This window comes from Oncorhynchus mykiss, chromosome 27 (assembly GCF_013265735.2).
Source record: "Oncorhynchus mykiss isolate Arlee chromosome 27, USDA_OmykA_1.1, whole genome shotgun sequence".
In the NCBI taxonomy this organism is placed as follows: Eukaryota; Metazoa; Chordata; class Actinopteri; order Salmoniformes; family Salmonidae; genus Oncorhynchus; species Oncorhynchus mykiss.
This window is the reverse complement of record NC_048591.1, coordinates 6,481,581-6,496,824: the sequence shown is the minus strand read 5'-3', so window position 1 is coordinate 6,496,824 and position 15,244 is coordinate 6,481,581. Positions and strand designations below refer to the sequence as shown.

Below are 15,244 nucleotides of genomic sequence, written 5' to 3'. Positions count from 1 at the left end.
ATCCCGACTTGGAATTCCGAGTTGGATGACCGTTCAAAATAATTCCCCTTATTTTCTCCGTCGGAGCTAGTTTTATCAAAGTTCCCAGTTGTCTTGAACTCACTGAAGTCTGAGATTTTCCAGATCCGAGTTTCCAGTTGTTTTGAACACGGTATAAATCATGCTGGATTGACAGCATGGCCAATGTATTCAAACTTTTCTGTCCCATGGTGTTACCCCCTTTTTCGTAATATCCAATTTGTAGTTACGATCTTGTCCCATCACTGCCACCCCGCTACGGACTCGGCGAAGGTCGAGAGCCAAGCCGCACTGCTTCTTGACACACTGCTTGTTCAATTTGTGATTTATAACTTGTTGTTTAATGTTTATGGCCAATGGCTGATGAGCACCGATAAGTTTTATTTAGTAACGATAAGTATTGAAAAGGATTTTCCATTAGATTGCCAACTTGATGCATGATGATGACTGCTTGTCAAGCTTGCTAGCTAAGATTTTGAAAGGATGATGTTGACATGATCAGTCCAATAAAAGCTAAGGTAGATATAATGTGATTTGACGTCGTTTTATCTGTGGCCAATGACCTGCATGTCTATATAATTTCCCCTATATTCATTGTAGTGACTAATATTTCTGTATTAGGCCTATCCTATAGCCTGTGTTTTGGTCTGAGTCACTCAAAGAACCTGTCCTGAAAAATTGAGGAGTTTAGAAAAATAAAAATAATGTATACTTTTTTGGCTTTTGCTCAGTCTGATAGGGTGGGCCTGGCTCCCCAGTGGGTGGGAGGACACTATCTGATGTGAATGTCTGCCATTTTCAGTTCAACCTATAGTAGAATAGGCTTGCCTATATCAACACAATTTTTGGATATGAAAGCCTAACATTGGTTTAAATAGCAATTTAAACCAATGTTAGGCTATCATATCCAAAAATGGTGTTGATATACGCTAGCCAAGCTAATAACACCTCCTTGACAATACAGATGGCTCAATTGTTGATCTTAATGTCCATATAGGCTAGGCCAGTCAGACAATAGCATGCATTATTTAGTGTCTTCTACTGTATAGACTTCAGTGGATTCCTGGGCTAGCTGTGCCCTCTACTGGACACTTGGTGAACCTAACCAGACCCGTCAATTTACATGTTGTTACGCCTGTGACAAGGCAGGCTAAATAATGATTCTAAAAACGCTGCAAGACGTTGTAGGCGTAAGATACATGTAGGACAGTCTAAACGTCCATGCAGCCTCATATGCTGAGATATTATTAGGAATACATGTTTCTCCACATACACTGCTCAAAAAAATAAAGGGAACACTAAAATAACACATCCTAGATCTGAATGAATGAAATACTCGTATTAAATACTTTTTTCTTTACATAGTTGAATGTGCTGACAACAAAATCACACAAAACTTATCAATGGAAATCAAATGTATCAACCCATGGAGGTCTGGATTTGGAGTCACACTCCAAATTAAAGTGGAAAACCACACTACAGGCTGATCCAACTTTGATGTAATGTCCTTAAAACAAGTCAAAATGAGGCTCAGTAGTGTGTGTGGCCTCCACGTGCCTGTATGACCTCCCTACAACGCCTGGGCATGCTCCTGATGAGGTGGCGGATGGTCTCCTGAGGGATCTCCTCCCAGACCTGGACTAAAGCATCCGCCAACTCCTGGACAGTCTGTGGTGGATGGAGCGAGACATGATGTCCCAGATGTGCTCAATTGGATTCAGGTCTGGGGAACAGGCGGGCCAGTCCATAGCATCAATGCCTTCCTCTTGCAGGAACTGCTGACACACTCCAGCCACATGAGGTCTAGCATTGTCTTGCATTAGGAGGAACCCAGGGCCAACCGCACCAGCATATGGTCTCACAAGGGGTCTGAGGATCTCATCTCGGTACCTAATGGCAGTCAGGCTACCTCTGGCGAGCACATGGAGGGCTGTGCGGCCCCCCAAATAAATGCCACCCCACACCATGACTGACCCACCGCCAAACCGGTCATGCTGGAGGATGTTGCAGGCAGCAGAATGTTCTCCACGGCGTCTCCAGACTGTCACGTCTGTCACATGTGCTCAGTGTGAACCTGCTTTCATCTGTGAAGAGCACAGGGCGCCAGTGGCGAATTTGCCAATCTTGGTGTTCTCTGGCAAATGCCAAACGTCCTGCACGGTGTTGGGCTGTAAGCCCAACCCCCACCTGTGGACGTCGGGCACTCATACCACCCTCATGGAGTCTGTTTCTGACCGTTTGAGCAGACACATGCACATTTGTGGCCTGCTGGAGGTCATTTTGCAGGGCTCTGGCAGTGCTCCTCCTGCTCCTTCTTGCACAAAGGCGAAGGTAGCGGTCCTGCTGCTGGGTTGTTGCCCTCCTACGGCCTCCTCCACGTCTCCTGATGTACTGGCCTGTCTCCTGGTAGCGCCTCCATGCTCTGGACACTATGCTGACAGACACAGCAAACCTTCTTGCCACAGCTCGCATTGATGTGCCATCCTGGATGAGCTGCACTACCTGAGCCACTTGTGTGGGTTGTAGACTCCGTCTCATGCTACCACTAGAGTGAAAGCACCGCCAGCATTCAAAAGAGACCAAAACATCAGCCAGGAAGCATAGGAACTGAGAAGTGGTCTGTGGTTATCACCTGCAGAACCACTCCTTTATTGGGGGTGTCTTGCTAATTGCCTATAATTTCCACCTGTTGTCTATTCCATTTGCACAACAGCATGTGAAATTTATTGTCAATCAGTGTTTCTTCCTAAGTGGACAGTTTGATTTCACAGAAGTGTGATTGACTTGGAGTTACATTATGTTGTTTAAGTGTTCCATTTATTTTTTTGAGCAGTGTATATCGATGCAGAGAGGAGTCAGTGAGATGGAGAAAGAGATGACTGAATATGAAGAGATTGAGAAAGGCAACAAGGTGAAGGAGGAACAAAAGAATGACATAAGCTAAACGCGTAGTGTCAGACAGAAAGAAGATGGAGCTCAAGATGGCAAAGCTGAAGGTGCAGAACATGCTGAACTTGGCCGAGATAGGAGAGGTGACAGTGGAGAGTACTAAGCTGTTAGCTGAGAATTAAAGGAAGAGAGAGATGTTGAAGAAACAGAGAGAAAGCTTAGAGGCAGAGAAAGAAAATCTAGAAGTCAAGATGAGAAAGGTGACAGTGGAGAACAAGAGATTGTGAACTGGGAATGAAAGGGTGGTGAAGGAGAGGCTCTGAGAGAGGAATGGATGGAATCTCATAAGAGATGGTTTGAAGACAGATTTGGCCAAAGCAGACCTGGAGAGGAATCAGACCTTAGTAGGCTGGAAGGAGGACAGGGGGAGATGGGCCAAGGCCAAGGCTGGCCTACAAAGAATCTGGGATCAACAGGGGGAAAGATGGATGAAGGAGAAGGAGGAGATTAAGAGAAGGAGCACACAGGTAGCAGAGGAGTGGATGATTGAACTGAGAGAAAAGGAGAGAGCGATAGAGGCCCTGGAAATAGAAAAGATGAGGATTCTTTGCCTGCATGGACAAGAGAAGAAGGGATGGGAGATGGAAAAGGGAGAGATGGAAAAGGAAGAGTAGCGGGAGAGAAAGAGTAGAGAAACAGAGAAAATGCAAATGGAAGAAAGACAGATGGGCAATAGAGAAGAGAGACATGGTGGAGAGGGTGAACAAAGCATTCAGGTACAGCACTCCATTTCACCAGTCACAGTTCAGGGAGTTCATAAATCACCTCCTAAGGGTTATACTAGCCCGATTCATCAGATTAAGTAGACTGCATGCTAGAGAATGACTAATAATAATGTCCAAGATCACTGTCTAACATATGAAACAAACAGTTCCCAGAGAGTCGGGGCAAAGAAGGAGAAAAGGGAGAGTCAAGAAAGAGAAAAATTGGAGAAGAACAAAGTGAAAGAGCTGCTCAGAGCTAGAAAAGCAGAGAGTAAGGAAGAAGTGAAGAAGAAAAAGGAGAGGGTGAAGGCCCACCTGGACGAGGTGGCAAGGAACTATAATGAAAAGAAACAGGGGGAGAAAGAAAGAGAAAATCTGTTGAAAAAGGCACATGGCAAAGAAAATCGAATCGAATCAAATCAAATTTATTTATATAGCCCTTCGTACAGCAGCTGATATCTCAAAGTGTTGTACAGAAACCCAGCCTAAAACCCCAAACAGCAAGCAATGCAGGTGTAGAAGCACGGTGGCTAGGAAAAACTCCCTAGAAAGGCCAAAACCTAGGAAGAAACCTAGAGAGGAACCAGGCTATGTGGGGTGGCCAGTTCTGGCTGTGCCGGGTGGAGATTATAACAGAACATGGCCAAGATGTTCAAATGTTCATAAATGACCAGCATGGTCGAATAATAAGGCAGAACAGTTGAAACTGGAGCAGCAGCACAGTCAGGTGGACTGCGGACAGCAAGGAGTCATCATGTCAGGTAGTCCTGGGGCATGGTCCTAGGGCTCAGGTCAGTTGAAACTGGAGCAGCAGCACGGCCAGGTGGACTGGGGACAGCAATGAGTCATCATGTCAGGTAGTCCTGGGGCATGGTCCTAGGGCTCAGGTCCTCCGAGAGAGAGAAAGAAAGAGAGAAGGAGAGAATTAGAGAACGCACACTTAGATTCACATAGGACACCGAATAGGACAGGAGAAGTACTCCAGATATAACAAACTGACCCTAGCCCCCCCGACAAATAAACTACTGCAGCATAAATACTGGAGGCTGAGACATGGCGTACATCCCAGACCTCAAACTGAAGAAGTCAGAGCAAATACTGTCAGCTGTCAATGGTCAAAAGTTCATTTCTATCGTCTTTCATTTAGTGGAATGCTAGTGGGAAACTAAGATGTGTATTAAATGTGTATGTGGTTACTGGATAATGCAATGTAAGTTTACATTGCTGACATAGTGAATATATTTGAAATAATGGATCTAACTTGTTGAGTGTTGAAAAATGGTTCCCACTACATGGCCAAGCTTTAAAGTCAAAATTGGTTGCATTGTAAAAACAAATGAAGAAAAAAAACAACATTAGATAAAAAATAAAATACATCTGGAAAACAATGTTAAAAGATGTAACAACATGCACATTGAAAAATCTTGTTATTGAGCAGTATAGCAGTATATCTGACCCTAAGGTTTGACATAGGAATGTAGGAATATGTGGTTTGTTTGGCACTGTGTGTGTGTAAACAGTACGCACAGTAAGCACATCCGCCTCTTCTTACCAGCCACCCTGTAGTAGAGGGTCAGAACCTAAGAATCATCTTAAGTGTATGGGTGAGGGCATTCACAGCCGACTGTTCAGACGGGTGAGGCCAAAAAAAAACACACAACATTTTTTATTTGAAAGTGCAATTCTTTACATTCAAATCATCATTTTTATTGTCACCTGAAATTCACATTGTTTCAATTTGATTCATGATTTCTCAGTGGAACAAGCTCATTGATCAATCAATCAAGTAGGAGGAGGAATACATATTTTATACAAACACTACAGTAAACAGGATAGCTAAATGCTTCACATGGCCCCAGCAGCCTAACTACAGTCACAGCCTGCCTAACACCTTGGTGTACGGTGCACATCAACATTTTGAGTGCTCCCTTATTTATTCGCTAGGAGGCATCAGTGTCAAAGAATGCGTCGAGGGGTCCCCCTGCGGAACCAAAAAATACACTACATTTTCCGGTCACATTTGTCAGAGGGACAACAAAATGTACGCGTACCAACTCAAACGGCACTCATAAAACGTACTCCTTTGCCAACTTCAAATATAATCTTCGTACTTTGAGTCGGTAAGTATTTAAGTACGAGTGACTTCCCTTTGCAAGCTATGAACATAAACTAGCTAATGCTAGCTCTACAGCATTGTACTCATACTCTTATAAGACAGCATGCTGGCTAGTTAGCGAATGGGACAACGCAGAGCAACCACAGCTAGCTACAGTAGCTAACTTGTGTCGTTATGAATCTAGTTGCAATTTCTTCAAACTTTTTGTGCACATCATGCCAACATCCCTGTACTACTTTGTGATTGCAGAGAGTGACAAAAAGTCGAAATGAGACCACATGTATCTGTGCTTCGCCTCCCGAGAGGACCTGATCCGAATGGCCGCGGATTCGACCCGAACTCACCCCGTTTCATCGCGCTGTGTCCAACTACTATTTCAGCTTCGACTGAAACAGGGACCGACTCAGTCCAAATGAGAGAAGAGCAGCGTGCACGGTCGGTTTTGAGAGAAAGCTTCCTGAGAACGCTCATAGCCATGACCAACAAGCAGGTGCAATTCCACATGTACGAGAGAGTCAAGGTTGAGGCCAAGTTTGGAGCTTCGGACATTGACGTGCTCAACTTCCAAGTTTCAGAACTGCATACCCCCATTGGGGTGCAAAAAGAAGCTCTGCTCAGATGTCAGGATGTCATTTCATATTCCTTTGATCTCTGAACAGTGCTGTTCACCAATTTGTGATGTTCAGTGCTGTTCACTTAATTGTGATGTTTTTGAACAGATGTCCAAGAAATCCGATTTGAACTGTTATTTTTAATATGATTTCGTTTCACATACAGGGTGTTTTGGGAGAGTGATAACTGTTCCATTGCTACACAGGGTGTTCTGTCTGGCTGAATATGTAGCAAGCTGTTTCCATGTATTATTCTGTTACTTTGAGTATGAGGGAGACTTGCCATTGCCATATGTTTTTTTATGTGGCCAGCCAGGTATTGAGAACTCTGATATACAGTCTATGATTAGATTTTTTCATCGTTTCCTATTCATTGTACCTCCACTGGAGGGAGATGTCAGCACTGTCTTTGCAACAGACATGTCAGGGGGCTCTTATACCACCAGGTTATCTGACACTCAGCAGTTCTCGGCTGTCCAGTCCATTTCATTAGGAAGAGACGAGGACGCATGTCCGCAGGTGGAATTTGGATTGAATTGTCTGGCAACCTGAAAATCTTGGCATTGTTCCTTGAGTATAGGACAATGTGGTTCTTGTCTTGTTCCTTCTGATAAGATCTGTTGCTGAGATATGTTTGTTTACCACTGAAGCCTATTACATTGTCAACGGGCATGTGCACTTTGTTTTTTTTTCTACTTTGAATAAACATTTTTGTCACTTGCGTTGAATTTGACAATGTGTTGATTAAGTAGGCCATATGTTGTAGATGAAGGTGTTGGTGATGTCGACGTTATCGTATTCCTTTCACTGAATGAAATATTAACTTTCAGTGGTCACTGGTTGTCCTATAGTTTCAAATGAATCTTTTTATTTTGATAGGACCCTGACACGTTGGCCTACGTTCCAGTATTGTGCCAGTCAGCCCAGATGCTATTGCAACCTCTGGTTTTCTGAGTTAATATGGATGAGAAGAAAGTAGACTTAGCCTAATTGATCTCGACTGCCCAGTCTTTAAGACACTTTTTTAACGCACTATAAATGACTGTTTAAGGTCAAAGCTCTTTGCATATGTTGTGTGTGGATCAATGTGACATCTTTAGTTTACACATTTGTCAGTTGAAACTCCTTATGAGTGATCAATAGTGTAGAGTTCGTCATCCTCACAAATTGCCCTTATGAAGAGGCATCAGTAATATTTAATCTTCCTAAAAGGTGTGTTTTGTGTGCGTCTCCAATAAATACTTTTATTGGAATGGAATAGGCGGTCGCTGTGCAGTGCAGTCTCCCTCTGCTGTTGTGCCTGAATGATACTGACCGCTTTGTGGAGACAATCATCAATGAGAGGGTGAGTCACAGCCACACCCCCCCCCCCCCCCCCCCGGAAGTATGAGTAAAACCCTGTGACGTCATAGGGCCCTTGTTATTGAATCAAAAAGCCCTCAAGGACGACCAATGTTAATTTCATGTTCCCAGGCAGTGGCAGCAGTGCTCAACTCCCTCCCAGCCCGCACTCTCGATGTGCCGTCCAAGCTCTGAAAAACAGAAGTGGTCTGAACGTTAATCTCGTTGCAGTAGTGTATCCGCAACTAAGTGATGATACAGCTAGTTGCTGTGTGTACAGTTCGTTTACTGTCTCCTTTGAGTGAGAAGAGTGTGATTGGTCACTATGATAATCCTATTTTTGTGCTGTGGACTGAGTCTTGTGGTCTGCCTCATTTGTTGCATAGTGGGCACACTGTTTCTCAATGTTATCTACCATTGAGTTTCTCTTTCCTGGATTCTGCTTCTCCCAGTGGAAAAACATCCCTGTGCGCCAGTGTTACAAGAGGAGAGGGGCTGTCACGATGGTACAAGGAATCTGCCCTGTCTAACGCCATCCAACAGGAAGCACATTCCGCTCCTTCCTGTTTGTGGCCCTCTTACTTCCTGTCAAGTGTCTGTGATAACTTACAAAAATACATGGTCACACCCTGCCCCTGCCTATAAAATCCTCCATTAAAACTGTTGGGCAGTTACTTCTAGGGAATGTAGGTGTTTTCCTTCTATGACTGCCTCATAAGGGGTTCACGGATTCAGTTTTTGGTTTAGGAGAGCTGGGGTTGAGAAATTACAATTATTACTCATTACTGGTTAACATAAGGCATGAGGTCGAGGACTCTGTGCATAGAGATACAGTACCAGTCAAAAGTTTGGACACACCTACTCATTCAAAGATTTTTCTTTATTTTTTACTATTTTCTACATTGTAGAATAATAGTGAAGACATCAATGACATAATACATATGGAATCATGTAGTAACCAAAAAAGTGTTCAACAAATGAAAATATATTTTATATTCTTCAAATCGTCACCTTTTGCCTTTGACAGCTTTGCACACTCTTGGCATTATCTCAAACAGCTTCATGAGGTAGTCACCTGGAATGCATTTCAATTAACAGGTGTGCCTTCTTAAAAGTTCATTTGTGGAATTTCTTTCCTTCTAAATGCGTTTGAGCTAGTCAGTTGTGTTGTGACAAGGTAGGAGGTGGGGGTATACAGAAGATAGCCCTATTTGGTAAAAGAACAAGTGCATATTATGGCAAGAACAGCTAAAATAAGCAAAGAGAAATTACAGTCCACCATTACTTTATGACATGAAGGCCAGTTAATACGGAACATTTCAAGAAATTTGAAAATTTCTTCAAGTGCAGTCGCAAAAACTATCAAGCGCTATGATGAAACTGGCTCTCATGACCGCCACAGGAATTGAAGACCCAGAGTTTCCTCTGCTGCAGAGGATAAGTTCATTAGAGTTACTAGTCTCAGAAATTGCAGCCCAAATAAAGGCTTCACAGAGTTCAAGTAACAGACACATCTCAACATCAACCGTTCAGAGGAGACCTCGTGAATCAGGCCTTCATGGTCGAATTGCTGCAAAGAAACCATTACTAAAGGACACCAATAAGAAGAAGACTTGCTTGGGCCAAGAAACACAAGCAATGGACATTAGACTGGTGGAAGTCTGATGGGTCAAAATTTGAGATTTTTGTTTCAACAGCGACATGGCTTATCTCTGAACGGATTATCTCTGCATGTGTATTTCCCACCGTAAAGCATGGTGGAGGAGGTGTTATGGTGTGGGGGTGCTTTGCTGGTGACACTGTCAGTGATTTAGAATTCAAGGCACTCTTAACCAGCATGGCTACTACAGCATTCTGCAGCAATATGCCATCCCATCTGGTTTAGGCTTAGTGGGACTATCATTTGTTTTTCAACAGGACAATGACCCAACACACCTCCAGGCTCTGTACGGGCTATTTAACCAAAATGAGAGTGATGGAGTGCGGCATCAGATGACCTGGCCTCCACAATCCCCTGAACTCAACCAAATTGAGAAGGTTTGGGATGAGTTGGACCACAGAGTGAAGGAAAAGCAGCCAACAAGTGCTCAGCATATATGGGATCTCATTGAAGACTGTTGGAAAAGCATTCCAGGTGAAGCTGGTTGAGAGAATGCCAATAGTGTGCAAAGCTTTCATCAAGGAAAAGGGTGGCTATTTGAATAATATAAAATACACTTTTGGTTACTACATGATTCCATATGTGTTATTTTATAGTTTTGATATCTTCACTATTCTACAATGTAGAAAATAGTAAAAATAAAGAAAAAGCTTTGAATGAGTAGGTGTTCTAAAACTTTTGACTGGTACTATAAGCTGAGCACTTGTTGGCTGCTTTTCCTTCATTCTGCAGTCCAACTCATCCCAAACCATCTCAATTGTGTTGAGGTCGGGTGATTGTGGAGGCCAGGTCATATGATGCAGCACTAAATCACTCTCCTTCTTGGTCAAATAGCCCTTACACAGCCTGTTGAAAAACAAATGATAGTCCCACTAAACGCAAATCAGATGGGATGGCGTATTGCTGTAGATTGCTGTGGTAGCAATGCTGGTTAAGTGTGCCTTGAATTCTAAATAAATAATCGACAGTGTCACCAGCAAAGCACCATCACACCACCTCCTCCATGTTTCCCAGTGGGAACTACACATGCAGAGATCATCCGTTCAACTACTCTGCGTCTCACAAAGACACTGCAGTTGGAACCAAAAATCTAATATTTGGACTCATCAGACCAAAGGACAGATGTTCATTGCTCGTGTTTCTTGGCCCAAGCAAGTCTCTTCTTATTGGTGTCCTTTAGTAGTGGTTTCTTTGCAACAATTTGACCATGAAGGCCTGATTCACGCAATCTCTACACAGTTGATGTTGAGATGTGTCTGTTACTTGAACTCTAAAGCATTTATTTGGGCTGCAATTTATGAGGCTGGAAACTAATGAACTTATGCACTGCAGCAGAGGTAACTCTGGGTCTTCCTTTCCTGTGGCGGTCCTCATGAGAGCCAGTTTCGTCATAGCGCTTGATGGTTTTTGCGACAGCACTTGAAGAAACGTTCAAAGTAGTTAAAATGTTCCAGATTGGCTGACCATGTCTTAAAGTAATGGTGGACTGTCGTTTCTCCTTGCTTATTTGAGCTGTTCTTGCCATAATATGGACTTGGTCTTTTACCAATGAGCCAGCAGTCAGATGAGGAATTCACACACCTAATTGAAGAGTCAATGGAACCTGAAACAGATCGGTTTCACCTTGCTGGGTTCTTGTGAAACCCTTTCAGCAGCTTCAGGAACACATCAGTGCCGCAGCCTCACCATCCCATCACAGCTCTTTGTCCACGCATTCCTATAGCCATTACTGGCAATGGGCTGTGTAACTGTTTTAAAGCTGTTGGGACATCCACGCTGTTGTGTTGTGTCCAATAAATGAGTGTCCATGAGGAGTTCATCAGAAAGGAGCTCCTTCACCTACATAACATCAGTGCCGTAGTGGAAAGAAACACGTTGGTATAACAGTCCTACATGATACAACCATGAGAGGGGGAAAGGATCCGTTACCTCTTTCCCCACTTCAAAATACAGAGGCAGATACATGGGTATACAGTACATTCGGAAAGTATTCAGACCCCTTGACTTTATCCACAGCCTTATATGTATTTTTTCATCATCAATCTAGACACACACACAATACCCCATAATAACAAAGCAAAAAAGGTTTTTAGAAATGTTTGCAAATGTATAAATAAAATAACTGAAATATCACATTTACATAAGTATTCAGACCCTTAATCAGTACATAGTTGAAGCACATTTGGAGATTACAGCCTCAAGTCTTCTTGGGTAGGACACTACAAGCTTGGCACACTTGTTTTTGGGGAGTTTCTCCCATTCTTCTCTGCAGATCCTCTCAAGCTCTGTCAGGTTGGATGAAGAGCGTCTCTGCACAGCTATTTTCAGGTCTCTCCAGAGATGTTTGATTGTGGTCAATTCCAGGCTCTGGCTGGGCCACTCAAGGACATTCAGAGACTTGTCCCAAAGCCACTCCTGCGTTGTCTTGGCTGTGTGCTTAGGGCCATTGTCCTGTTGGAGGGTGAAACTTCAGCCCCAGTTTGGTCCTGAATGCTCTGGAGCAGGTTTTCATCAAGAATCTCTCTGTACTTTTCTCTGTTCATCTGTCCCTCGATCCTGACTAGTCTCCCAGTCACTGCTGCTGAAAAACATCCCCCCCAGCATGATGCTGCCACCACCATGCTACACCGTAGGGATGGTGCCAGGTTTCCTCCAGAAGTAATGCTTGGCATTCAGGCCAAAGACTTCAATCTTGGATTTATCAGACCAGAGAATCTTGTCAGCTCCCTGACCAAGGGCGATCTCCCCCGAATGCTGAGTTTGGCTGCGCGGCGCAGCTCTAGGAAGAGTCTTGGTGGTTCCAAACTTCTTCCATTTAAGATGGAGGCCATTTTAGAATAAGGCTGTATCATAATGAAATGTTGAAAAGTAAAGGGATCTGAATACTTTCCGAATGCGCTGTTAATCTTGGCTCTGAAAGGACCAAAGCCTGTCCTATTGTGGGGCCTGGATCATGCTCTCTCCAGTCTCCGGCCTCTTGTTTTGTCTTTCGAGAGGCAAGCGGTTTGTGATCAAACAGCTGGAGAAGAGGTGCTACCTTAAACATGTGCTTTATGTGGATGGAAAGCACGACAGTTTCTCCATGGAAAAAGCCCTGCACTTATATGAAATAATATGAAAACACAGTGGTGATTGGGTCACAGCGCCCTCCATCAGACATGTTGTTGTTTGGTTTCTCCATACAGGAGATTAAGACGGTGGCTCCTTGGGCCGCTGGGGATGTTGACTGGAATGTGCCCATTGTGGCGCTGTGCGGCAGTCAGAGCAGAGCAAACCGAGGGGGGACTGACTGAGTCACGGGCAGGCGGCATGCCCCAGGTTTGTTTGACTAGCCTGTGAGGGAATGTTGGAGGAGCTCCAGTGATTGTGAGGGCCAGGCGCTCCATGTGGCAGGCTCACTTCCCCGGCTCAAGTGGCCAGGGAGATAAAGACCAAGGCAGGGGACCATGCCAGCAGAGAGACCCAGGCAAGTAGATGTCTGGGCCCCAAACCCAAACAAACCCACTTAGCTCATACCAGGAGGCCTCAAGCCTGCTCATTTATATAATACTATATAATACTATATCTGTGTAAAGTATGTGTTCCTGAACCAAACATATCCTGGGAAATATTGAATCTATTAGTGTTGTCTGAGTATGTTTGCTATGTATATGAAACATGTTCATAAATGAACATTCCAACTTTTCTTTCTTCCCTAGGTTTGAGCGTGTTGACAGACAATCTATGGTTTGAGCATATCAGCTGCTGGTTGACTGCTTTCCAACACATCATAGTAAAGTGGGGGAACGTAGTTTTGCTTCCTGAGTGACCTAATAGGGAAGGACGGAAGGGGGGTCGCATGTAGTCTGTCTAGACAGAAAAACACGAAGAAGGGGGTTCGCTAATTAGTCAGAGATTAAAGTTATCTTACTTTATCTACATCAAAGCCTAGAGAGCCCTAACTGTCCCACTCCCATTCCCACAGGCCTAAACACAGGAAGATGCTGCTAATGACTATGATGCTGATGACCCACCAACAGAGCTCCCAACTGATGATTGGATCGCTTCACAAGCTATGAAGTTCATTCCTCAGCCAATCAGGGGAAGGCAGGAAAGCAAAGCTGCCATTTTGGTATGTTTGTGGATAAGCATGATGTCAATGGGTCCATCCAACCCTCCAAACGGGTTAAATGGAGTCATCCATATTGATATCAGCGACACAGGCTTTTAGGATGTTCATAGGCCAAGGGAAGATAAAAATGTTTCATATTTCCAGTCAAGTTGGGACCTTCCTTGGGCTCCCAACCACTCCTGAACCTCATTGCAGACGTCCAGGCCAAAGAACTACAGGTCCAACAGTATTAACGGACCATTCCAGGCTGCTAGGATCTCACTGCAATAATCCTTTAATTAGACAATAACAGGAAGTAGACAGGCAATATCTGAGAAGCAGTTTCCTGTTGGAGCTCGGTGTGGGCAAGGGCCCAGGCCTGACCCTGCTATGCCAAGGCCTCTTATTTCAACATCTTGTTATGTTGAATAACATTCCTGTTCGATGAGCAAGAACGCATTAGACATTCTTGCATTCCCTTAAATGACTGAATCTGGTTATTTTAACAGAGGTGCAAAGGAGATGTGTGTTAATTTATCTCCAAGGGAAAGCGCCCTGGCACTGAGAAGTGGCAGTCTCATAAAGCTATCAGGGACAGAATCACATACATTTAAAGGTTTTTCTTCCTGTGGTCATTAACGCTGTGTCTGTGACTGGAGCGCTGCACTGATCTTCAGACGATCCCACAAGAACGGAAGGGAGGACGGTTCCCGACACTCAGTCCCCTCCTCCTCCCTCCAACGCCCCCTCATCCTCCAGTACTTGCTACACTACAGGAGAGTTATTCTCCCCTCTACTCTCCTTCCTGTACTCATCTTTTTTTTTTTTACACATCATCAAAAGCGCATTTTCAGGAGGTAGACCTAATTGCTTATAATTTATCTCACACACATACTCAAGCCCACCAGCCCCCTCCCCGGACCAGACTGCAATCTCAATCTACAATATATATATACACACAAAAGTATGTGGACACCCCTAAAGATTTGTGGATTTGGCTATTTCAGCCACACCCGTTGCTGACAGCTGTATAAACTCGAGCACACAGCCATGCAATCTCCATAGACGGTATGGGGGCGGCAGGTAGCCTAGTGGTTGGAGCGCTGGACTAGTAACCGAAAGGTTGCAAGATCGAATCCCTGAGCTGACAAGGTAAAAATCTGTCGTTCTGCCCCTGAACAAGGTAGTTAACCTACTGTTCCTAGGCCTGACCTTGAAAATTTGAATTTGTTCTTAACTGACTTGTCTAGTTAAATAAAGGTCAAATTAAAGAAATAAGAAATAGGCCAACGCTGGCAGTAGAATGGCCTTACTGAAGAGCTCAGTGACTTTCAATGTGGCACTGTCATAGAATGACACCTTTCCAACAAGTCAGTTCATCAAATGTATGCCCTGCTAGACTTGCCACGGGTAACTGTAAGTGCTGTTATTGTGAAGTTGAAACGTCTAGGAGCAACAATGGCTCAGCCGCAAAGTGGTAGACCACAGAAGCTCACAGAACGGGACCACTAAAGCGCATCGCATGTAAAAATCGTCTGTCCTCCGTTGCACCACTTACTACTGAGTTCCAAACTGCCTCTGGAAGCAACGTCAGCACAAGAACTGTTCATTGGGAGATTCATGAAATGGGTTTCCATGGCCGAGCAGCAGCATACAATCCTAAAATCACCATGAGCAATGCCAAGCGCCGGCTGGAACAATGTAAAGCTCGCCACCATTGGACTCTGGAGCAGTGGAAACACATTCTATGGACTG

The 15,244-nt window shown here is 44.2% G+C and overlaps 1 protein-coding gene across 1 annotated transcript; it reads left to right on the top strand.

Moving 5' to 3' along the window:
- Positions 1-6,036: 6,036 nt before the first annotated feature.
- Positions 6,037-7,121, top strand: LOC110507421 (gem-associated protein 7). Its single transcript, XM_021587407.2, has one exon. The coding sequence runs from the start codon at positions 6,056-6,058 to the stop codon at positions 6,440-6,442; it is 387 nt and encodes a 128-aa protein (XP_021443082.2). The 5' UTR covers positions 6,037-6,055; the 3' UTR covers positions 6,443-7,121.
- Positions 7,122-15,244: the final 8,123 nt, after the last annotated feature.